The 26,100-nt window shown below is 41.0% G+C and overlaps 1 protein-coding gene across 4 annotated transcripts; it reads right to left on the reverse strand.

Moving 5' to 3' along the window:
- Positions 1–497: 497 nt before the first annotated feature.
- Positions 498–25,148, reverse strand: LOC134219876 (angiotensin-converting enzyme-like). 4 transcript variants are annotated; one of them, XM_062698768.1, is made up of 8 exons: positions 25,088–25,148; positions 24,946–25,008; positions 2,763–2,853; positions 2,472–2,648; positions 2,188–2,417; positions 1,529–2,132; positions 1,350–1,458; positions 498–1,280 (listed from the first exon to the last, which is right to left on the reverse strand). In XM_062698768.1, exons 4-8 carry the CDS (start codon positions 2,621–2,623, stop codon positions 582–584), a joined length of 1,794 nt encoding a protein of 597 aa, XP_062554752.1. In that variant the 5' UTR covers positions 2,624–2,648; positions 2,763–2,853; positions 24,946–25,008; positions 25,088–25,148; the 3' UTR covers positions 498–581. The 4 variants fall into 4 exon arrangements, with proteins under 4 accessions (XP_062554752.1, XP_062554751.1, XP_062554749.1 ...); XM_062698767.1 differs by having other exon boundaries at positions 24,946–25,012; positions 25,088–25,147; XM_062698765.1 differs by lacking the exons at positions 24,946–25,008; positions 25,088–25,148 and adding an exon at positions 22,528–22,629.
- Between the last annotated feature and the right edge of the window lie 952 nt (positions 25,149–26,100).

The following is a 26,100-nucleotide window of genomic DNA, read 5'->3' on the forward strand; positions in this document are numbered from 1 at the left end:
TCAAATGCGCCAGCTTATGCAACAAGCGATTGAGCTGATATTTTCAGAGATTGATTTTCTCACCCAAAGACACAATCCTGGGGGGTGCCCCGTGGAATTAGACAACTTTTTGTTTCCTGGGCCAGTCTAGTGTGCAGCCTTCTGAAGAGGTTTAACAGAGGCCACTGTCAAACCCCACCACATGATAGGTAGGCCCCCAAATTCGAAGTGCCAAGTGCACTTAACGACCGCACAAAACACAAAGTGTCTATGTGATTCTATACCCTGACTCGCGAATGTTCCGTGTCCTACGCAGAACCTGACCAATAGCGCACCTGATTTTGCAAATGTTCTGTGTTCTATACAAAACTCGACCAATCGATCGTAATGTCATCCAAAATTAAGAGTTTTGTTTGTAAAGTTTCTATTTATTGCAAACATCAACGTTTAACAGGTATGCTGGACAAAAATGAATGTTTGTTGGCCATGGCTTTCGGATAATGTCTTGTTAAGAATACTTTACACATTAAAGAGAGCAGCAACTACATTGATGTATTTCTACAAATAAACTTACATAAAAATATTCATAAGTATTTTTTTTACTACCATCCAACAGGAATATCTAACTTCTTTATTAGATTATCAAGTAGCTTTATCAGCGGATCAAAGTACCTGTACATCGCGTCCGCCGATATTTTCTCGCTTCCGGTTAATTTTTTCAACACTACTGTCCAATGCTGAGAGCCACCTAAACCCAAAGCTTTTTCTAACAACCTCCCAGCTCGCTTCGAACCATACAAATCACACCGATGCAGTGGTACGGGAAGATCGTTTGGTGAATCCGCTCTGCCGAATATCGACTTCCGACAAAGTCCTTCCAAAATTTGAAAACTCAAAAAATTTGCCAGGAAGTATCGTACATAGGGCGTATTGTCCGGTAAATGGTACTTTGCGGCAGCATCGAAGAACATGCTCCGATCTATCTTGGAGGGCGGTTTGATCCCTTGTTCGTTTTCCAATAGATGCCAAAAATAATTGTTGGCATCCGCATCGAAGTCAATCGAGCCGTCGAATAAAGCCCATCGATAGCGATCCATGATGTACGAAAATGGCAGAGATGAGATTTTAACGAGAGCAATTTTGAGCAGCAGCACATAGTCGAATGAATTTAGCTGTTGATCACTTTCCGGGGACAGGTATGATGAGTTTAGGAGGTTGATCCTGACAAGATGAAGGGGGTTCATAGCTGACAAATAAATTGTATCTCCAATACTTTCCTGGAAGGCAGAGTTGGTGCCATCCTGTGAATAAAGAATAAATCATGTAGCAATTTGAATTTTAAGCAAGCACATATTTATTATTTAAAATACCTGAAATATTGTTGGTTGAACGGAAGCCAGCATGTAGTACATGATATGTCCCATCTCGTGCATTATAACGTAAAAATCGTTCATTGAATTTCCAGCGCAAACAATCATCCTGAAACGGTGAAAAACTTATCAGTTATCTACCAGATAAACATTAAACAGCAAGCGGTATAAAACCTCACCTGAAATCTCCGTTATCGTACATATTCGCAGCAGTTCCATGGCACTTCGTAACGTTTTTCCCTTGTTCAAAAATACTCTTCTCCCAGAAAGTTTTGGTCATCATTGGCAGTCCCATCGACGAATAGAAGTCCTCCGCGCGTTTGGTTAACTGTTCTCCTGTCCAATTCTTCCGCATGAAGCTCTCTTCAATGTCGACCTGATGCGGATATATAGAGCCAGTTAACGACTCCCAATTCTGGCTCCACATGTCTCCCAAAATATGCGCCGGAATTAATCCTGCAGGATTAAAGTTCTCCACTTCAGGGTACTTCCGTTTCAGGAAATATCTAGCAACGGCATGTAGCTTCCGATAGAGAGGCTTCACCTGCAGCCACAGTCGGTTGACCAGTTCCTTCAGATTCGGTGTTTCCAACTCCGCTCGCCACGACTCTCCAATGTCCGCCAGACCCATCCTACGAGCGCCGGTGTTCATGTGATCCATCAACTGTCGGTAAAATTGCTTCGAAGGAGGTCCCACGGCTAATCTCCATGACTGCCATGCCCAACTGTGTAAACTATTTTGTCCAATCGAGCAATTTTTAGACACATTGAGAAACAAAGTCTCTAGGAAGGGAAAGATTAATAATTGGGTTTTCATTAGTTTCAATGCATTATGTACCTTTTGCCATAATTTGTTCCATTTCTGGTTCACCGTGCATGCAAATTTCTCCTCTGCTTTCTTTAGACGACAATGGTTTACTTTGCTGTTGCATTGTGAAGTCCGGGTATTGAAAATATGTTCGTTCCCAAAGCAAACCATTTTCTTCGCAGACTTTGGAGATGTCATCAATGCATATTTTTGTTTCTGTATATAATCCTTGTAAGTATCCCAAAAGTTTAGCCATATCACTGAAATATTTAATAAATTATTCGAAGGAATTGAATTAAATTCTCATACGGTACCTTATCTCGTCGTCGTTATACTGCGGCGATCGACACAGAAGATGGAATGCTCTATCCAGACTGGCGTTGAAATCTCTGTACGGTTGCCCGCGCTTGCACATAGTTCGCTCCCAGTGGGCTTTCCGCCTAGTCAGATGGATTATTTTCTCCATCGTTACCAACTGTGTGGGTAAAGTGCTGAAAAATGAATAAATAAAAACAAATCCTAGAGCGGACATCCTGGGGCACCACAACCGTTGGATTGATAGACGGAGAATGCGTACTTCCAAATAGGAATGTAATCAATCGTACCTCGATTCCCAGGCGTACAACGCTGCCTCATGGTTCAGTTGTTTTAATTCCACGTTCAGTTGCTCATACCATTTTACGGCGGGGTCAGTTACTAAAATGTAATTAATAATAATATGTATTGCCGTATGTATTATGTACTAGAAATAAATATTTCTAATAATTGGATAAAAATGATTATTTATTATCATAATTAATGAGCAATGGGAATAAACGTGTTAAAATCATGGCACCATGTTAATTTATAAATAATCTAACTAACTAACTAAGCACTCATTAGGGCGTAGCTAATTAATTTACAGGTGATCCCTTATTCACTTATGCTTACCGTGCCTATGAAGGAATGGTTAGGGGGTCTGATAGAGACCTAACTGCCACCGGAGCCTATGAAGTACCATGGCACTATTCACAGTATTAAGTCCTTACTGCGCTATCCGGAGTTATGACGTAGTGGACTTTGGGAGCATTCATAAATTACGTAACGCTCAGAGGGGGAGAGGGGATTGACCGAAGAGTGACATTGGGGGGACGGGGGTTTTAAAGGGCCAACTTTTGCGTTACTTAGTAAATGGATATTTCCTTTTTGGTTTTCGGAGCTAATCGGCTACCCTTATTCAATCTCAACATGAGGTTGGCTAATGCTGGGTAAAGCGTACCATTGGTACTTCGCGTACCTGAAGGAATAAAACAGACCCCATCTCGCGGTGCTTAACCTCTTACCCAGCAACTCCTATCCCTACCTCCTCGTGGCGCTGGCCAGGATACGAGTAACCTTAGGGAAGATCGGGTAACCAACCCCAGTGGGAACTATGGTCGTATGGGTTGTTTGCTTCCCTCCGGAGGTGCAAATCGTACTGAGCGTCTGTTCTCCATGTTAGGAACGGCTCACAACAGCGAATGTTTGCCATGTTAGGGGCGGCTGATCATCCTGAAAATAGGCTTCCAGAGCCTCTTGAAAGGAGGCTTCCAGAGCCTCTTGAAAGGAGGCTTCCAGAGCCTCTTGAAAGGAGGCTTCCAGCGCCTCTTGAAAGGAGGCTTCCAGCGCCTCTTGAAAGGAGGCTTCCAGCGCCTCTTGAAAGGAGGCTTCCAGAGCCTCTTGAAAGGAGGCTTCCAGAGCCTCTTGAAAGGAGGCTTCCAGAGCCTCTTGAAAGGAGGCTTCCAGAGCCTCTTGAAAGGAGGCTTCCAGAGCCTCTTGAAAGGAGGCTTCCAGAGCCTCTTGTAAGGAGGCCTGAGCCTCTTGAAAGGAGGCTTCTGAGCCGCTTGAAAGGAGGCTTCCTGAGCCTCTTGAAAGGAGGCCTGAGCCTCTTGAAAGGAGGCTTCCTGAGCCTCTTGAAAGGGAGGCTTCCTGAGCCTCTTGAAAGGAGGCCTGGAGCCTCTTGAAAGGAGGCTTCCGAGCCTCTTGAAAGGAGGCTTCCGAGCCTCTTGAAAGGAGGCTTCCGATTTTAGATTTCTGTTTTCAAATTTTGAAGTATGTATCAAATAAATAATATTAAGAATTGAGTGTATCGGTCTATTGGAGAATAGGGTTTCTGGAAGGTTCGTCTTGCTGTGGGGTTGAAACCTGCTAGCTGGGCAACTCGATCCGCAATTCATAGCAGACGATTGAATCTTCTGGTGTTAAAGCTCGATATTTTAGAGACCACAACAAGATCATCTTTCAAGTTTGGACTCCGCAAGAAAGAATTCGCCGCCGTTTCAAACTGATTATCTACAAAACCCAAATTAATAACAGATTTGTGTGTTCCATCCCCTTCACACACCAAACGGAAAAGAAAGGGAACACCAACGAAAGGCCTCCTTTCAAGAGGCTTTGAAGGCTCCCTTCAAGAGGTTCGGATTGTTTTCAAGAGGCTTGAGGCTGAGTAGTGTCCTTTCAAAGTCTCCTCATAAGATTCCATTCGAGAGGCTCGGAAGCCTCCTTTCAAGAAGCTCGGAAGCCTGCTTTCAAGAGGCTCAGGCCTCCTTTCAGAGGCTCAACCTCCTTTCAAGAGGCTCGGAAGCCTCATTTCAAGAGGCTCAAGCCTCATTCAAGAGGCTCAGGCCTCCTTTCAAGAGGCTCAGGAAGCCTCCTTTCAAGAGGCTCAGAGCCTCCTTTCAAGAGCTCAGGCTCCTTCAAGCCTGGAAGCCTCCTTTCAAGAGCTCGGAAGCCTCCTTTCAGAGGCTCAGGCCTCCTTTCAAGAGGCTCAGAAGCCTCCTTTCAAGAGGCTCAGAGCCTCCTTTCAAGAGGCTCAAGAGGCTCAGAGCCTCCTTTCAAGGCCCTCCTTTCAAGAGCTCAGGCCTCCTTTCAAGAGGCTCAAGCCTCCTTTCAAGAGGCTCAAGCCTCCTTTCAAGAGGCTCAGAAGCCTCCTTTCAAGAGGCTCGGAAGCCTCCTTTCAAGAGGCTCAGAAGCCTCCTTTCAAGAGGAAGCCTCCTTTCAGAGCTCAGAGCCTCCTTTCAAGAGCTCAGAGCCTCCTTTCAAGAGCTCAGAGCCTCCTTTCAAGCGGCTCCAGGAAGCCTCCTTTCAAGAGCTCCAGGCCTCCTTTCAAGAGGCTCAGGAAGCCTCCTTTCAAGCAACTCCAAGCCTCCTTTCAAGAGGCTCAGAAGCCTCCTTTCAAGCAGCTCAGAGCCTCCTTTCAAGGAAACCTCCTTTCAAGAGGCTCAGAAGCCTCCTTTCAAGAGGCTCAAAGCCTCCTTTCAAGCAGCTCAGAAGCCTCCTTTCAAGAGGCTCAGGAAGCCTCCTTTCAAGGCTCTGGAAGCCTCCTTTCAAGAGGCTCTGGAAGCCTCCTTTCAAGAGGCTCAGAGCCTCCTTTCAAGAGGCTCTGGAAGCCTCCTTTCAAGAGCGCTGAAGCCTCCTTTCAGAGGCTCTGGAAGCCTCCTTTCAAGAGGCTGGAAGCCTCCTTTCAGAGGCGCTGAAAGCCTCCTTTCAAGAGGCTCTGGAAGCCTCCTTTCAAGAGGCTCGAAGCCTCCTTTCAAGAGGCTCTGGAAGCCTCCTTTCAAGAGGCTCTGGAAGCCTCTTTCAGGATGATCAGCCGCCCCTAGGCGAACATTCGCTGTTGTGAGCCGTTCTAACATTGGAACAGGAGGCTACGATTTGCACCTCAGGAAGCTGCGCCTCAAGGGAGGCTTCCAGCGCCTCTTGAAGGAGGCCCGCCTCTTGAAAGAGGCTTCCAGAGCCTCTTGAAAGGAGGCTCTGGAGCCTCTTGAAAGGAGGCTTCCTGAGCCTCTTGAAAGGAGGCTTCCTGAGCCTCTTGAAAGGAGGCTTCCAGCCTCTTGAAAGGAGGCTGGAGCCTCTTGAAAGGAGGCCTGAGCCTCTTGAAGGAGGCTTCCAGAGCCTCTTGAAAGGAGGCTTCTGAGGGCCTCTTGAAAGGAGGCTTCCAGAGCCTCTTGAAAGGAGGCTGCCTCTTGAAAGGAGGCCTTGAAAGGAGGCTCTGAGCCTCTTGAAAGGAGGCTTCTGAGCCTCTGAAAGGAGGCTTCCTGAGCCTCTTGAAAGGAGGCTCTGAGCCTCTTGAAAGGAGGCCTGAGCCTCTTGAAGGAGGCTTCTGAGCCTCTTGAAAGGAGGCTTCCGAGGAGCCTCTTGAAAGTAGGCTTCTGAGCCTCTTGAAAGGAGGCTTCTGAGCCTCTTGAAAGGAGGCTTCCAAGCCTCTTGAAAGGAGGCTTCCAAGCCTCTTGAAAGGAGGCTTCAAGCCTCTTGAAAGGAGGCTTCTGAGCCCTCTTGAAAGGAGGCTTCCTGAGCCTCTTGAAAGGAGGCCTGAGCCTCTTGAAAGGGAGGCTTCTGAGCCTCTTGAAAGGAGGCTTCTGAGCCTCTTGAAAGGAGGCCTGAGCCTCTTGAAAGGAGGCCTGAGCCTCTTGAAAGGAGGCTGAGCCTCTTGAAAGGAGGCCTGAGCCTCTTGAAAGGAGGCCCTGAGCCTCTTGAAGGAGGCCGAGCCTCTTGAAAGGAGGCCTGAGCCTCTTGAAAGGAGGCTTCCTGAGCCTCTTGAAAGGAGGCTTGAGCCTTGAAAGGAGGCTTCCAGGCCTCTTGAAAGGAGGCTTCTGAGCCTCTTGAAAGGAGGCTCTGAGCCTCTTGAAAGGAGGCTTCCGAGGCCTCTTGAAAGGAGGCCTGAGCCTCTTGAAAGGAGGCTTCTGAGCCTCTTGAAAGGAGGCTCTGAGCCTCTTGAAAGGAGGCTTCCTGAGCCTCTTGAAAGGAGGCTTCTGAGCTCTCTTGAAAGGAGGCTTCTGAGCCTCTTGAAAGGAGGCTTCTGAGCCTCTTGAAAGGAGGCTTCCTGAGCCTCTTGAAAGGAGGCTTCTGAGCCTCTTGAAAGGAGGCTTCTGAGCCTCTTGAAAGGAGGCTTCTGAGCCTTCTTGAAAGGAGGCTTCTGAGCCTCTTGAAAGGAGGCTTCCTGAGCTCTTGAAAGGAGGCTCTGAGCCTCTTGAAAGGAGGCTTCCGAGCCTCTTGAAAGGAGGCTTCCGAGCCTCTTGAAAGGAGGCTTCCGAGCCTCTTGAAATGAGGCTTCTGAGCCTCTTGAAATGAGGCTTCCGAGCCTCTTGAAAGGAGGCTTCCGAGCCTCTTGAAAGCAGGCTTCCGAGCTTCTTGAAAGGAGGCTTCCTAGCCTCTCGAATGGAATCTTATGAGGAGACTTTGAAAGGACACTACTCAGCCTCAATCCTTTTGAAAACAATCCGAGCCTCTTGAAGGAAGCCTTCAAAGCCTCTTGAAAAGAGGCCTTTCGTTGGTGTTCCCTTTCTTTTCCGTTAGGTGTGTGAAGGGGGTGGAACACACAAATCTGTTATTAATTTGGGTTTTGTAGATAATCAGTTTGAAACGGCGGCGAATTCTTTCTTGCGGAGTCCAAACTTGAAAGATGATCTTGTTGTGGTCTCTAAAATATCGAGCTTTAACACCAGAAGATTCAATCGTCTGCTATGAATTGCGGATCGAGTTGCCCAGCTAGCAGGTTTCAACCCCACAGCAAGACGAACCTTCCAGAAACCCTATTCTCCAATAGACCGATACACTCAATTCTCAATATTATTTATTTGATACATACTTCAAAATTTGAAAACAGAAATCTAAGATTGGGTCAGGCGCGAAAGCATAATATTAGTTTATTCAGCGATCAGACCGCATCGTGCTTTCATGCTGTGCGGTTCTTTCTCTCTTTGCTGAAGGAAGTTTTTAATACTATCCGAAGCTATTTTAATTTCAACAGTGCTTTTTGTACCCACTGATCCCGTTACGATCTTTGCTTGGACCCGTGCCTTCGTTTTTCGTTGGACCCGTTTGCGGAAGTTAAATTCCGATAAGCGGTGGTAATCCTGCAGGGACAATGTTCAAAGCAAATACCAAAACTGAAGCTGTTCAGGTTGGTATCAAATTTACTCAAAAAAAAAATGTTATTGGACTTCGTTTGATTGGGCCCAATTAATTTTTTGAAAATTTTAAATTGGAGTGCCCGCTCTTAAAGGGTAAAGAAGATGAATTATTCAACTTCCTTGCAGTTCATAATGTGCACATTGCCATTATAACTGAAACGTATTTAAAACCTGGACTCTTCATCAAAAGAGATCCAAATTATTTTATTTACCGAAATGATCGTCTTGACAGCGCCTGTGGTGGGGTCGCCATTGACATTAACATAAATTATATTCTTCGTTTGAAACCAATGTTTTCGAAACCTTGGGAGTTTCTGTTGAAACAAATTTTGGACAATTCTCTTTTATTGCTGCCTACTTGCCTTTTCAGTGCAATGGGCAGCAAAGGAATTTGTTGAGAGCTGATCTTCAAATTCTAACTCGCAACAAATCAACATTTGAAATCTCACAAGAAGCCATTTATAATCCAATCAGCTCTACTTTTAATTATCATAGAGCTGATTGGGATTTATATAAAACGTATATTGAAAGGAATTTTGATGTTGACATTCCTCTCGATGTCGATACCAAAAGTGATATTGATAATTCTCTCGTATCTCAAATTTAATTGTCGAAGCCAGAGGCATTGCAATTCCTAAATGTAAATTTAAATTCAACTCCATTATTATTGACGACCATCTTCAGCTACTGATCCGTCTTAAAAATGTGAGAAGAAGGCAATACCAAAGAACTCGCGATCCCGCGTTGAAAGTTATTTGGCGAGATTTGCAAAATGAAATTAAAAAACCCAGATTAATCCACCTAGCGTTGGTGTTGCCTTTCTCGCATTTAGTTAAGACACCAACCTTATATGGAGTTTATATGGTCCGATATACCATTTTCGTCATAACTTTTAAACGCAATGTCCGATCGTTATAAAATTCAATAGTGATCAACAAGGCTTTGTCCCCTGTCGAATGTAACTTGTTGCGAGAAAATCGGTTAAGGATTACTATACGAAAAGTTGTCTAATGTTTTTTATAGCTTTTGTGCACACACATACACATACACATTAGAGTGGGGCGTCATGGTCATTTTTTCAAATCAATGGTTTTTCGAAGCCATTCTGGGTCCTGAACAACTGTGCATAATTTGCGACCGATCGGTTGCTCCCTCGCTTTCCGCATCGCGTTTGAAGTTTGTATGGAAATTAGTATGGGAAAACGTATATTTTTGCATTTCTATTACTAGAGGTTTCAGTTTATCGTAAACCAAGTAGCACATTGCGTTAAAGTATAACCCAAAGGATGTCGAAAAACTTTGCTGAAGAAGGCACGTTGCTGAAACGTCCACGAAAAAAGTTATAACGATTGTAACATTGAGTGTTCAAACCATATGCAAGAAATCGTTTATTCTGCCAGCACTGCTGTACTACGTAGACGAATAATTTAACTGAGTGTTATTTCAAAATAAATAAAATAATTGGGCTTTAGAGCTAATGGGAGCTATCCGGAATTATTTCACAAAGAAAAAAATCCGATAAGAAGGAAGATGGGTTTTGCCTTTCGATAACCATAGGTTGTCCGGTAGTGCTGGCAGAAACATTGATTTCTTGCATATGGTTTGAGCAATCAATTTTCAAAACGTAATAACATTTTTTGTAGAGCTTCCAGCTATGTACCTTCTTCAGCAGAGTCTTTCGACATCTTCCAAACTATATGCTAACATATTGAGTCACGTGATTGATGATAAATTGAAGCCGCTAAGTGCAAAAATGAAAAAAAAAGTACGTTTTCCCATACTAATCTCCATGTAAATTTAAAACGCGATGCGGCATGCGAGGTTGCAACCAATCGAGCCCGTATTTTGCACAGTTGATTGGGGTCCCAAAACGATTCAGAAAAACCTTGATCTCACTTGATCGGACAAAGTTTGCGTTTTTCCATACAACTGCGCCCCACTCTAATACACATACACACACACATACACACGGACAGACAGACATGTTCTCAGCTCGTCGAGCTGAGTCGATTGGTATATAATACTATGGGTCTCAGAGGCTTCTATAACATGTTCGTTTTCGGAGTGAAATGATAGCCTTTCGGTACAACTTAGTTGTACGAGAAAGGCAAAACGTTTCGCTATTTTGAGAAATACCAACTTTGAGAATAATGTCTCGAAGTTTTACCCAGTTCGAAACCCTGAATTTAACGAAAGTTCTTAAAAAAACCTCAAAAGCCAATTCCAGCGCTTAAAGAGGGAAATACAATTTAATTAACAAAGGGCGAAAAGGCTCAAAAACTTGCTCATCAGTTCGAGAGTGACCATAATTTTAGTCTAGGTCTCGCTAGTCCAATTAAGGATCAGGTTACACGGAGCTTCGAAGACATCCTCAATCAAGAGAATGTTTTTGACCCTTCGTTGGGAACTAATTTGGATGAAGTGAGATCTATTACTAGAAAATTTAAAAATATGAAAGCATCGGGTGATGATGGTATTTTCTACATACCGTCGTTCGGGGTGACATTGGGCCTAGGGGTCAAAAACGAAAAATGTTTCCACTCCTAATATCTCAGAAACTGTTACAAATTTTGATGAAAACTTTAAACGTTTCGAAATTATATTAAAATCCACGTCTAGGAAATCACAAAACAAATTACAAGAACTAATTGTGCTCGTCCATAATGCTTGGAATTTGAATGTTAAATTACACTATTCAACAAAATTGAACTTTTTTTCGCTCCCTTCAACCATTTTCAATGTACTCAATAGATTTTTTACGCTGAATTCAGGTACGTATTCAGATTTTCTGTAACACGTCCAGTTTTTGAGATAAACGCATTATAATTCACAAAAGTACGTATTTTCATAGAAATTTGGTTTCTCTCCTCTGCAAAGCTGAATTTCGGCTCCTCACTTTTAGAATAAAGGTTTAATTTTGTAGAATTGGCCTTGTGGAATGTATGTGGGTTGTTGGATTTCATTTGGCACGTTAATTTGTCTTTAAAAACGGAATTTAATTCACAAAAGTACGTAATTTCATAGAAATTTGGTTTCTCTCCTCTGCAAAGCTGTATTTCAGCTCCTCACTTTTAGAATAAAGGTTAAATTTTGTAGAATGGGCCTTGTAGAATGTATGTGGGTTGTTGGATTTCATTTGGCTCGTTCATTTGTTGTGAAAAACGTAATTTAATTCACAAAGGTACGTATTTTCATAGAAATTTGGTTTCTCCCCTCTGCAAAGCTGAATTTCGGCTCCTCACTTTTAGAATAAAGTTTGAATTTTGTAGAACGGGCCTTGTAGAATGGATGTGGGTTGTTGGATTTTATTTGACACCTTCGTTTGTTGTTAAAATCGGAATTTAATTCACAAAAGTACGTAATTTCATAGAAATTTAGTTTCTCTCCTCTGCAAAGCTGAATTTCGACTCCTCACTTTGAAAATAAAGTTTGAATTTTGTAGAATGGGCCTTGTAGAATGGATGTGGGATGTTGGATTTCATTTGGCACGTTCATTTGTTGTGAAAAACGAAATTTAATTCACAAAGGTACGTATTTTCATAGAAATTTGGTTTCTCCCCTCTGCAAAGCTGAATTTTGGCTCCTCACTTTTGGAATAAAGATTGAATTTTGTGGAATAGGCCTTGTACAATGGATGTGGGTTGTTGGATTTCATTTGGCACGTTCGTTTGTTGTGAAAATCGAAATTTAATTCACAAAAGTGCGTATGTTCATAGAAATATAGTTGGAGTGAGGAGCCGAAGAAACCAAATTTCTATGAAAATACGAACTTTTGTAAATTAAATTCCGTTTTCACTACAAATGAACGTGCCAAAAGAATTTCATTAACCCACATACATTTTACAAGGCCCATTCTACAAAATTCAAACTTTATTCTAAAAGTGAGGTGCCGAAATTCAGCTTTGCAGAGAAAAGAAATCAAATTTCTATGAAAATACGTACTTCAGTGAATTGAATTCCGTTTTTCACTACAAATGAACGTGCCGAAAGAAATCCAACAACCCACATACATTTTACAAGGCCCATTCTACAAAATTCAAACTTTATTCTAAAAGTGAGGAGCCGAAATTCAGCTTTGCAGAGGAGAGAAACCAAATTTCTATGAAAATACGTACTTTAGTGAATTGAATTCCGTTTTTAACAACAAACGAACGTGCCAAATGAAATCCAGCAACCCACATACATTCTACAAGGCCCATTCTACAAAATTCAAACTTTATTCTAAAAGTGAGGAGCCGAAATTCAGCTTTGCAGAGAAAAGAAACCAAATTTCTATGAAAATACGTACTTCAGTGAATTGAATTCCGTTTTTCACTACAAATGAACGTGCCAAAAGAAATCCAACAACCCACATACATTCTACAAGGCCCATTCTACAAAATTCAAACTTTATTCTAAAAGTGAGGAGCCGAAATTCAGCTTTGCAGAGAAAAGAAACCAAATTTCTATGAAAATACGTACTTCAGTGAATTGAATTCCGTTTTTAACAACAAACGAACGTGCCAAATGAAATCCAGCAACCCACATACATTCTACAAAATTCAAACTTTATTCTTAAAGTGAGGAGCCGAAATTCAGCTTTGCAGAGAAAAGAAACCAAATTTCTATGAAAATACGTACTTCAGTGAATTGAATTCCGTTTTTCACTACAAATGAACATGCCAAAAGAAATCCAACAACCCACATACATTCTACAAGGCCCATTCTACAAAATTCAAACTTTATTCTAAAAGTGAGGAGCCGAAATTCAGCTTTGCAGAGAAAAGAAACCAAATTTCTATGAAAGTACGTACTTCAGTGAATTGAATTCCGTTTTTAACAACAAACGAACGTGCCAAATGAAATCCAGCAACCCACATACATTCTATAAGGCCCATTCTACAAAATTCAAACTTTATTCTTAAAGTGAGGAGTCGAAATTCAGCTTTGCAGAGGAGAGAAACCAAATTTCTATGAAAATACGTACTTTAGTGAATTGAATTCCGTTTTTAACAACAAACGAACGTGCCAAATGAAATCCAACAAACCGCATGCATCATGCAAGGCCTATTCTACGATATTAAAACCTAATTCTCAAAGTGCAAAATTGAACTTTGCAGACCAGAGAAAAAAAAATTCCTTGAAAATACGTACCTACTTTTGTTAAATAAATTCCGTTTTTCACAACAAGTGAACGTGTCAAATAAGATTCAACAACTTACTTGGATCTTGTACGATTTCTTCTATATAATTCAAACCTCATTCTCAAAGTTATAAGTTGAAAATCAGCTTTACAGAACAGAGAAACCGGTGAGAATGGGCCAATTTTGAACAGCATATAACTTTGAAGAATTTCCTTCATTCAACATTTTTTCCCAACACAGTAGTAAATTTATTATTCTAGCTTGTACCAAACTAATTAAAACTTGAATCCAATGTTAACTACTAGAGCTTTGTAACATTTACTTGGAACATACCACATTTTGCCCAATGACACCCCGTGGACGGTACTTATAAAAAAACTTCATGAGAGCTCTTTGTCTTTTTTGATTAATTTATTTAACAAATGTTTTCAATTGGCATACTTCCCAGATAAATGGAGAACGCCAAAGTTGTTCCAATTTTAAAACCGGACAAAAATCCAGCTGAGGCTCCTAGTCATCGTCCAATCAGTTTGCTTTCTTCAATAAGCAAACTGTTTGAAAAGATAATTTTGAATAGAATGATGGTTCATATTAATGACAATTCTATTTTTGCTGATGAGCAATTTACCCATCAGTTATTAAGGATTACGAATTTAATTCGGCTCAACAAATATGAAGGATATTCGACTGGAGTTGCTCCTCTAGAGAAAGCATTTGACTCAGGGATGGGAACGGTTGACATTTCTTTTTATCATTCATTCTGCCACGCAGTAAAATAAAAACAAAACCACGGCAGCCGCAGCAGCAGCCACGACCAAGCAGACGACAGTCAGCACATGATTTTATTATTTTCTCTCCCCACAATTAACGTTTCTGTACGCTCATTTCAAGATGTATGACCGTTTTTAGTAGTAAATGATTATTTCATTACTCCTTGCTCATTTTAGAGACTAGAACCAACACTAGAACTAATTAATTAGTACCAACGGCTAGCATTCTTTCTAGGCTTTGCGCCACAGGCAATAAAACCCGATTCTGTTCTGTTTGCGCTGCGCACGAACCGAAACAAGAAATCTCGTGCAAATGCTGACCGCACCGACAGCTCGACTCTCACGCAGCAGTAAACAAACAGTTTGCCTTATCGGCAAAAAAAAAATGTCACAATGAGGCGTACATTTTTTTGGAAAACTGTTTCGGTTTGTGCGGTGCATGAAATTTGACCGGATAAAATGTAAACATTCGCATAATCACAGTGTTTTACTGTACATTTCCCAACACTTTGACAGTGTTTGGCATGAAGGTTTGATTGTAAAATTGATGAATTTTAATTTTTCTCTGTACATTATTAAACTGATCCAAAATTATTTATCAGATCGCTCACTGCAGGTAAACTATCAGAAATCTAAATCTGATAGATTACCTGTAAGAGCTGGTGTTCCCCAAGGCAGGATAATTAGCAAATAAAATAAGTTAAAAAAATAAATAAATTCTGGGGACATTGCCCAAGTAACCAAAAGTTTCTTTAAGAGTACGTTTTTCGCTTAATCAGTTTCACTGAGCTGCTTAAACAAAAAACGTACTCTTAAAAAAAACTTTTGGTTACTTGGGTGCCCACCCTGGGGTCAGTTCCGAAAACCTCAAGGAAGCCTCCGGATGCATCAAAATCGGTCATTTTCGAAATGTCATCAACTATGACAATATGTGTATGAAACTTCAGCACTTTGCAAGACAAGTAGGATTATGCCATCCGGATATGATTCTAGTTCCGATGCCCTGGGTGACCCAACAAACAATTTTAGCTGAATAAGCTGGATATTTAGCTAAAGTTGCATATTTTAATGTAATAAGCCTATTTTTAGCTTCCAATGTTTGCTGGGAGCTTCTATTATTTTATTTATTTAGACTAAGGCCGAAGTGGCCTGTGCGATATATAAGAGTCTTCTCCATTCGGCTCGGTCCATGGCTACACGTCGCCAACCACGCAGTCTACGGAGGGTCTGCAAGTCATCTTCCACCTGATCGATCCACCTTGCCCGCTGCGCACCTCGCCTTCTTGTGCCCGTCGGATCGTTGTCGAGAACCATTTTCACCGGGTTACTATCCGACATTCTGGCTACGTGCCCGGCCCACCGCAGTCGTCCGATTTTCGCGGTGTGAACGATGGATGGTTCTCCCAACAGCTGATGCAACTCGTGGTTCATTCGCCCCCTCCACGTACCGTCCGCCATCTGCACCCCACCATAGATGGTACGCAGCATTTTCCTTTCGAAAACTCCAAGTGCGCGTTGGTCCTCCACGAGCATCGTCCAGGTCTCGTGTCCGTAGAGGACTACCGGTCTAATGAGCGTTTTGTAGATTGTCAGTTCGGTACGGCGGCGAACTCTATTCGATCGGAGCGTCTTGCGGAGTCCAAAGTACGTACGATTTCCAGCCACTATGCGTCTCCGAATTTCTCTGCTGGTGTCATTTTCGGCAGTCACCAGTGAGCCCAAGTACACAAATTCTTCTACCACCTCGATTTCGTCACCACGGATGCAAACTCGCGGTGGGTGGCTCACATTGTCTTCTCTTAAACCTCTTCCTATCATGTACTTTGTCTTCGACTAGTCCGATCCGCTGAGCTTCCCTCTTCAGTCTGATGTAGGCTTCCTCCATCTTCTCAAAGTTACGTGCCATAATATCCATGTCGTCGGCGAAGCCAAATAGCTGGACGGACTTATTGAAAATTGTACCACTCGTGTTAATCCCTGCTCTTCGTATTACTTTCGTATTGCCCTTCCAAAGCGATGTTGAATAGCAGACACGAAAGACCATCACCTTGCCGTAACCCTCTGCGGGTTTCGAAGGGACTCGAGAATGTCCCTGAAACTCGAACTACGCACATCACCCGATCCATCGTCGCTTTGATCAACCGTGTCAGTTTATCCGGAAAACCGTGTTCGTGCGTTAGCTGCCATAGCTGGTCCCGATCGATTGTATCATATGTGGCTTTGAAGTCGATGAATAGATGATGTGTGGGCACGTTGTATTCACAGAGTACCTTGTAGGCGGCGTTCAGCAATGTGATTGCGCGGTAGTTGCTACAATCTAGCTTATCGCCCTTTTTGTAGATGGGACACACGACACCTTCCATTCACTCCTGCGGCAAAACTTCCTCCTCCCAAATCTTGGTAATGACCCAGTGCAGCGCTCTAGCCAGTGCCTCACCACCGTGTTTAAATAGCTCTCCTGGTAGTTGGTCAACCCCAGGGGCTTTGTTGTTCTTCAGCAGGTCAATCTCCTCCTGGATTTCCTGGAGATCCGGAGCCGGTAAAATTATGTCCTGCGCGCGTTTTCCCAGGTCCATCACCATACCGCCATCTTCGTCTGCCACATCGCCATTAAGGTGTTTTTGTTGCTGGGAGCTTCTGGAGACATCAAAATTGGCAATTTTCGAAATGTCACAAACTATGGCAATATGATCAAACATCATTTTGCAAGACAATGCCATCCGGATATGATTCTAGGGATATTGGCTAACATGAAGGCAGTTCCATGGCCCTTCGGAGAGATTCCGGAGGCATCAAAAAAGGACATTTTCAAAATACTACAAACTAGAGCAGGTATCAAGCATCAGCGTTTTGCAAAACAAGTGGGATTGTGACATCCAAATATGTATCTGGGGATATTGGCCACACTAAGACCACACCAAACTTAGACGTACATGTTCATGAATGAATTAGAGGCGAAAGTATAGAATTGATAGTTCCGTTAGGATACAGCAGACATGAAGAATGTTTTTTATAGAAGTCGATTTGAAAGCGAGCGGAGGGCAATATTTGTGATGGCACATATCACACGTTATATATCACACGGTGGCTGGAAATCGTACGTACTTTGGACTCCGCAAAACGCTCCGATCGAATAGAGCTCGCCACCGCACCAAACTGACTATCTACAAAACGCTTATTAGACGAGTAGTTCTCTACGGGCACGAGAGCTGGACGATGCTCTTGGAGGACCAACGCGCACTGGGAGTTTTCGTCGGACGAGTGCGGTGGGCCGAGCACGTAGCCATATTGTCGGACAATAACCCGGTGAAAATGGCTCTTGACAACGATCCGCATTAGAAGGCGAGGTGCGCAGCAGGCAAGGTGGATCGATCAGGTGGAAGATGACTTGCGGACCCTCCGTAGACTGCGTGGTTGGCAACGTGTAGCCATGGACCGAGCCGAATGGAGAAGACTCTTATGTACTGCACATGCCACTTTGGCCTTATTAGTCTTGAATGAATAAAAAATATTGTCATAATTCTACTTGTTTTGCAAAATGCTATAGTTTGATACCCATATTGTCATAGTTTGTGATATATAAAAAATGGCAGATTTGATGCTTCCTCAAGGGCCTCGGAACTGACCCCAGGGTGTTCAATGTCCCCAGAATCATATCCGGATGTCATATTCCTTTTTGTCTTGCAAAATCCTGAAGTTTGAAACCCATATTGCTAGTATGGAGCGCAAATATGGAACTAACCATTTTGGGGTCGGTTCCCATAGGGTTACTCACGGCGTGTTCAGTAGAACAATATTATCACAAAAAAATGAGCATGGCTAAAATTTCAACTACGTGAAAATATAGCTTCTTATCTTTCATTTCCTGGGTATTTTAAAAAAATCTACCGGGGGGTCCCGAACAACTTTTTTTTCCTTTCCAAATGGAACCTGCTTTCTAATCTAATACCAGCTGCCAGTCACGAGTCCCTCACGAGTTGACTCGTCATTTATTTTTTTTACTATTTTTCATGAATTAAATGCAAGGAATGAATATTCTTCATGTTCTTTTGTTTTGAACCTAATTTAAAAGGCTCAAATATGGAAAAGCATGACGGAGCCAAAATTATTAAGTTCAACATTTGGCTAGCAAACATACTGCTTCGCAAGGGTTGAACCCACTAATATTTTTAACAGTGTTTGTTTAGTTTCAATTTTATACTTTTTAGATTTAAATGAAAATTAGCGAAATTCGTAGAAATTATTCCAGATAATTGAGAAATTTCAAATTGATTGTTTGAGCTCAAAAAACTGCAGGATTCCGACATTCAAGACATAACGATTTCTGAAAACCTAATGATTTTTTATAACATTTCCAAGATAATATAAAACTATTTGAACCTACCGAGATAAGCATGCCAAGACCATGCTGCAGGTGGCTGAGTTGTATTCCCGGTTCGGTCTAGGAAATGTTTAGGTTGGACATTTCCTCGGCATTTCTATGTGGGATGGTTTTATAAAGATATTTTTGATTTTGAAAGTAAGGAATACATTTTATTCTATGGAGTTTTTATAAATATTAACGGGGCTTAATAATTAGTAAAGCTTTTCTAAATTACGCTTCTGATCATTGTTGAGCTAGATTTTTTCCACTAGATAGATGAATAAAAGTAAAGCTCATCGATTACTTCAAAGTCTGGTGGTTGTACCAAGAGTCATGAAAATAAGTGTCTTTTTAGAAGAAGATGCATTTGATGCATAGGGCAGGAGATTGATTTTCGTTTACTGGTTAACTTTTCTGAACTCTTAGGCAATTTAGATTTTATTAGAGTCATCCCTTCAGCACGATTTTTGTGTCTAAAAATTCAAACTCTTCTCCAAAAACTTCTAAAACTACCCTGGTTCTGATCGTCCAGGTTTTGTGTTTGCGTTTTATGTTGGTGGTATTCGGCTTGACCAAATAATTGAACGTTATTGAAAGTGATTGCCAAAAGCAAAATAGCAATAATGCGACAACACAATGAAAAGTGGACTAATTTTTAAATTGGTAATGAATTTCGAGTGAAAATAATCGTTTCGAATGAGTATTTCTCCAAGCTCACGCAGTGCAATATCATAGAAAGTTGCATGTTTGCCACAACATTTGTAGTAAAATGAATTTGCTTGTCTGGATGAATCACTCGTTCTTATCAACTATGCATCGCAGCGATATGATCTCTAGGACAAAATACAGTACATATTTTTAAGTTTTGTTTATACCCATGTCACTTTTTGTTGAAATCAGAAGAGATTTTATTTAAAACTAAAAGCTAGATATTTACTTCCATTTTTGCCTTTATTGTGCACTTAGCATGACTCATTTTTGCGCTCATCTGTTTACCGTATATCAATTGAAATCTGATTTCTATTTGAATGAGGTATTAAGGATTTCTATGAGCATGTTGGATAGTTTTTAGTGATAAATTGAAGTTACACAATAAAAAATACGACAGAAAAAAAAGTGTAAAAAGTGAATTATGTGTATCTACATTACTTCTCCTTCTTCGTTTTGGCATTACATTCCCCACTAAGACATTGCCGCCTCACAGTTGAGTGTTCAATCAGCACTTCCACAGTTATTAACTGCGAGATTTCTAATCCAAGTTACCATTTTTTTACCATCAAATTTACCACCAAAGTTTCAATTTTGGTATATATTTGGGAAAGAATTGGGTGTATATGTGCATAAGATGACGATGCAGAGCATAATCTCCATCCAAGGCTTTCTTAGCTGTTTGCAGGGGATAACATAAATATATCGAGTTCGGCTTCGTCATGCACTTTGACGCTTGAGCTCCAACAAACTATTAATTTAGACTATAACTTGGTAATTTCGGTACCCCTGAGTTTATATACGATTATTGGAATAAAAAAATCCAGGAATCTCATTTTTAATGGGACGCGATAAATAATAATCGTTGGTCTTCCAACTACAAAGATCCGTTCCAGGGAGAAAAAAAAAGTTGTTCGAGACCCCTCGGTAGATTTTTTTCAAATAGTCACGAAATGAAAGCTTAAGAGCTATATTTTCACGTAGTGAAGGTTTTGGCGATGCTCATTTTTTTGTCATAAAGGTCCCCCATACACACGCCGTGTACAAAGAAACGTGTTTTTGGCCATTTCTGGAACAGGTGCCACCATGAGAGATCGTAGTAGCCGAGGCTTATGGACAAACGTGTTTTTGACAGCATTTTTTTTTTCGCTGCTGAGACATTTTTCGCGGCTAGCAAACACTTTATAGTTCTCCGATACGGCTGATGATGAATGTGGATGAAAGCCCTAAGTGACCCCTGGTGAACCGACTACAAGGATCGAAGTTACAGCTTTCAAAGGTGATGTTTCGCCCGGGCACTCCGTTTGATCCTGTCAGAAGAGGGACTTGGCGTTACAACGACCGAAACGACAAAGAAAATTGAGCCTAATTACAAGCAAAACTGGAATCGCGATTAATACTGGAGACCTTTTAATACCTTTGGACAAATACGGAAGCTACGTCACGAATTTGAAGCTAACTAAGACTAGAGAACTGACACGTGTTGAAGGTGAAGATACCCGCCATGGCCCTTACAAATTTTCTCTGGGGCAGTAAAAATTCTGTAATGCTAAATCACCCCCTCCCACCTGTCTTGGAATATGAGGAACTGGTCAAGCTTTTGGAACTGTAATAGTGGAACAAGCGCTTGAGAAAAGATTCGATGAAGTTTCAGCATTTTAAGAAGACTTGGTGATAGCACAGCTGAACGGAAAAGGGTACTGCGTTTCCGGAAGTCAGGATTCAAGATTTTTTACCTTCGAACGACTTCGAATATCTGGTTCCTCAATCAAGATATTAGTTCATAATGAAATATACCCTCAGGATATTCATCCAAAGGAAATTTGGTGAGCTAATTCCAAAATATCTTTTAAACAATTTATACTTGATATTGATTATGAAACCATTATATGAAACCATCAGGGCACCCGATTGAAGCGATTTGGATAAGAAGAGTGGAATCGCCAACTTCCTATTGTTAACATCTCGTGGATAAAGGGCGGGCTCTTCTCCCCATCTATTGGGTCAATCTGAAAAACGAGGGCTAGAATGTATTAGAGTATGTACGAACTTTCTTCTGGAAGGAAATTCTCTATTCATCCCGTGGATTCGCATAAGCGTCTTTGCTTATGGAACCACCCCACCCAGTTTTGGCCCTTCATACAGGAGTTTGATGAAATATATACAATAGTATAATCATGATCAAATCGTTTGTCAGATATGGCCAGTGCTATCGGCAGGTGCCTTGCTACAATAGATGGTAGTATCATCATCATCATCATTTCTGGAACAGGTGCCACCATGATTTTTGGTTCTGATATAATCCCTATACACAAATCTACCGGAATGGTATAAATAGGGACGAAAATAAAGTTTCATTCTCTTGGACTTATATTGCCAAAAAAGGAAGTTGTGGTCAAATTTACTGCATCTGCCCCAGTGACCCATCGTAATAACTCCGGATAGGAGAACCACGATCTTATTATTTGATCTTGAAAACCATTCCTTTTTCTTCTTCTTATTGACATTACATCCCCCACTGGGACATTTCCGCCTCATAGCTTAGTGTTCATTCAGCACTTCCACAGTTATTAACTGCGAGGTTTCTTAGCCAATTTACCATTTCTACATTGGTATATCATGAGGCTAACACGATGATACTTGTATGCCCAGGGAAGTCGAGACAATTTCCAAACCGAAAATTGACTAGACCGGCACCGGGAATCGAACCCAGCCATCCTCAGCATGGCCTTGCTTTGTAGCCGTGCATCTTAATACCGCATGGCTAAGGAGGGCTCCAAAACTATTCCTAATTCAGAATAAAACTTAAAATGTTAGTTTGGTAGCTGACTATCTACAAAACGCTTACTAGACCGACAGTCCTCTACGGACACAAAACCTGGACAATGCTTGTGGAGGACCAACACGCCCTTGGAGTCTTCGAAAGAAAATTACTGAGTGCTATCTATGGTGGGGTGCATATGGAATACTCACGGTACATGGACCATGTGAAAGAACCGCGAATTGCATCATTTGTTGGGAGAATAATCAATTGTTCACACCGAAAAAACTTTATCCAAGCCGCTCAATGTTTGGACGGTGCTAAACCCGTCTCGATATTTCCATGATGTGACGATTCCTTAATTGTTTTTAATATTAAAAATGGGTAGAGGCTTGAAGCTAAGCTGTGAGGCGGCAATGTCCCAGTGGAAGATGTAATGCCAATAAGAAGAAGAAGAGACTTAAAAATGTTTTTTTTTTTGCAAGTAGGTTCTACATAAGTAAAAGAATCGATTGCGCCAATAAAAAAACTTTGACACTTACACACATTCGATACACTAAACATTAAAACTCCATGAATTTAAATTTAATGTGGACTGGTTTTGCTGTTAGATCTCAGTTCGAATACCTTTGACGACCATGCATATTCACTTTCACGAAGAATATTTTAAGCTTTTTAAAGCATTCAGAAATTTTCACAAAAAAAAATGTCATACCGTTATCACCATATTCAAATCCATGTAACGCCGATACACAACTATGCACAATACTCAAATATAAAGCTAACCACATTATTCGCTATCAACTATGACCGCATGGTATCTGCAACTAAAATGAAACCGTTGTCGCGGGAAGCGTTTGATTTATATGATTTGATGTCGCTTTACCTGACGCTTCCACGGTACCACTCGGAGTCATGCGCAACATTGTTTTTCTTTTTCTACCAAATCCAGCCCCCAAGACATTCCAGATTTTCCAATTCGGTATTATGTTTCCTACTGCTGTGGCGTCTCAACAAATCGTTTTTCTTAAAATGGAGCAAACTTGTAAAATTTTTGCTGCGATCGGGTGGGAAATCAATCGCAACGGTAGGATGCCAGCTTGAAGGACTCGACGTCATACCGGCTCGTGACATCAGTACGCATGGGAAAGATTACCGGAATATGCAAACAAATTGTTCTACATTATTATCCATTTAGCCGTTGTCGGTTGCCTGTCAATGAGTTGATTTGTTATCTATGATATCGTACGTAGACGCAAGAAACAATCTATAGTTTTTGGGCATGGGAGATAATGAAGACTTAGTTTTTGATAAATAAACTGATTAAATGCTATTATTTTAACTGTTATTAACCTTCATGAGTGTCACGTCAATTCAGAGTGTTAGAGCGAGCTTGGTTATCTACAGATGTAATCCTTTATAGGTTTATTATATTAAAATATCTCATCATAAATTAAACATTTGGAATTTTTTTCGGATTTTTTTTTTAATTCTTTTCAATTACCAACGGAATTTTTTCCTGCATTTTCCGGAATCTCAAAACCTGTTTGGATTTTTTACACGATTTTTTTTTTAATATTTCCACGATTTTTTTTTGAAATTTTAATGGAAATTTTGCTTTTTTTTTACGGGTAATTCTATAAGGAATTCCTCGGAATTACTACTTTTTTAATTACTGCGGAGTTGACTTTTTCGGATAATTGTTCCAAATTTCAACGGCAAGTTGTTTTGAATTCTCTTAATGTTCCACTGAAGAGTCATTTGAACTTTTTAGAGAAATTTGTTTGAATTTCCATGAGAAATTATTTTAAATTCTTTCAAGAAATTCTATTGAATTTCAACTGAAAATTCTTCTAAACCAGTACTGGAATTTCTCTATTTAACACTCCTCCGACCTTGCCTCCGACCGTGATAGGTTTTACTTAAACGAACGACCATGCCTCGAAAGAATACTCGTTGGGTTAAATATTTTGAAATAAGTAAGATTGAGAAAGTTGCCGTATTCTATAAATTTATTCTGGAGGTGCAATCTTTAACACGACCAGTGGTCTCTCGGTAACGAGGGTGGCGCTTAAGCCACTGCGTTTGTCGCACTTCTTCAGAGTGTTTTCTTGAACGGTTACAAGGTCAAAACCATACTGTCACAGTTCATATTATGTCGGAACTAATCCGCTAGACGGCGCTAGTTTATATGGAAATACTCATTGGGTTAGATATTTTGGGATCTGTGAGACGTAAAACGTTGAAATTTGCTACGAATGAATCGCCTGCTTTGAGAGTGCTTACAGCGGGACACTAGGAGTTGACTTTCAGAATTCAGCATGGCGAAAGGCATCTAAGGTTCGATTTCTCAAAATTAAGCACCTTCATCGAAAAAATATTTGGTAGGCGTAGTAGCGGACACCTTCCTACATAACCGGTACCAAATAGTTTTTCATGAAAAGTTCCTAATATTGAGAAAACCCGCATTAGATTAACTCATGCTGGCTATTTGCGCATATACGATAGCGCCTGGATGTGGCAGCGGCGGGTAGAAAATCAACCACTGCCAATAATTCATTTGTTCAGGAGGTCAGGTTGCCGTTGACTTTCACACGCCGCCGCTGCCGTCAAAAATGAATCGGCGCACCGATGGAAATAATTTAAATTACACCGATGGCACATTTTTTTCCAAAGAGCATTCAAACTGCAAGGTTCAGTAAATCGCTTATCGTGAATGATATTTCCTGTTGGAAATACATATTTTCAGCAAAGTTCGAATCAAGATGAATACACAGCTAGGTGTTTCAATCTGACCAATTTATGGACGAGAAGAAGGCGGGGGTGAAAAATTCATTTTCGGTGCAAAACATAAACAAACCGGCTGGCTCTCCCATACTAAAATCCAAGATGGCTGAATCGTGAATTTGGCAGATTGGAACACCTAGTGGTGTATTCATCTTGGTTCGAATGGCTATAGACCTGTGCAGGAGTTCATGAAATTCACTCACCCGAAGGATTTTGACATTTGAGCGGGTCGTCTTCTCGAACAAAAGTTCATTTTGCGTTCATTATGCGACCCGCTCAAACGTCATAATTTCTTGGGGGAGTTCATTTTGCGTTAGTCTATTATACTTATGGCTAGTATACTTACAATTATGCAGCACTTATCCTCATTTCCGAATAACTCTATAAATCGAAATCATTTGACAGCAACCTACCTACAATTGGAATGAAGCAGATTAATAATTAATTAATGCAAAAATTGTCGTGGGAAAACGAGCCCTTAGATCTACCATTGCTGCGATGTCCTGCGGATTCCAGTCCAGCGCTTGCTGACAGATTTCGACTTCACTTCATTTACTTCTCGAAATTCTATGGTCCAATGCACCGAGCTCATCATTGACGTTTGAGACGGGCGCTGTTTTCTAAGAATGAATACTTTTTCATTCATCGAGTTCATGCAAGTGTTCATTTTTAGTAAACAGCGCCCGTCTCAAACGTCATTGTGTTCATTCGGTGCATTGGACCATTGATATCGGGAAGAGATTACCTGGTAAAAAAAATTCTAGGCATCTTCCGGCTGGTTTTAGCGGGGGAATTTCCCATATAATTTTCAGAAAAAAAATTCCGTTTGGGATTCTTGGACGAAATTCTGAAGTTTTGGCAGAAATTTCTAGGAGAATTCATGAAAAAAAAAGTTCAGGCGGGTGTCGTGGCCGAGCGAATGTCGGGAAATCGTCGAATATTTTTTTCTTCGTATCGTTCTGTCAATCGAGCTTATATTCGTGTTCTAATGGGCGCCGATTGCTTAGATTTAGCAATTCAAATCACATTCAAATTCAAATAACTCATGCTTTCATTTCATATCTTCGATTATTATTTCAACACAATCTGCTATTACGCATTGCAAGAAAAATTTGGAATACAGGATAATTCAAAGCGCCTTCAATGAATATTTCCCTGGCAAATGATCAAAGGCAGCTATTGTGAAATTTGGAATGTTTTGTTTATATTTATACTTATGACATTCCGTCCTGAATCGTTTCACGCGTAATGAAAAATTTTAAAATAAAAATATTTTACTGTGCAAACCCAGGAAACCATTAAGCACTTTAATAAGCCGTATTCATATCTAGAGATGTCGCAAATTAATCGATTATTTCGATTAATCGATTAATCGTTGTGATAATCGATTAATTTTGAATCGATTATTACCCAACGACTGATCGATTCAATAATCGAGAAGAATCAACAGTAATCGATTAGTTACTAATCGATTAATCGGGATTTTACGACATCATAAGGA

This window comes from Armigeres subalbatus, chromosome 3 (genome assembly GCF_024139115.2).
Source record: "Armigeres subalbatus isolate Guangzhou_Male chromosome 3, GZ_Asu_2, whole genome shotgun sequence".
Taxonomy (NCBI): domain Eukaryota; kingdom Metazoa; phylum Arthropoda; class Insecta; order Diptera; family Culicidae; genus Armigeres; species Armigeres subalbatus.

Excerpts from the sequence above, each read along its gene's own strand:
- LOC134219876 (XM_062698765.1), bottom strand. The coding sequence starts at position 22,603 with ATGTGGTTAGCTTTATATTTGAGTATTGTGCATAGTTGTGTATCGGCG. Across the intron at positions 2,854-22,527 it reads ATTTGAATATGGTGATAACG|TAACTGACCCCGCCGTAAAA; the intron begins GTATGACATTTT and ends ATTACATTTTAG. Across the intron at positions 1,281-1,349 it reads TTCAACCAACAATATTTCAG|GATGGCACCAACTCTGCCTT; the intron begins GTATTTTAAATA and ends CTTTATTCACAG.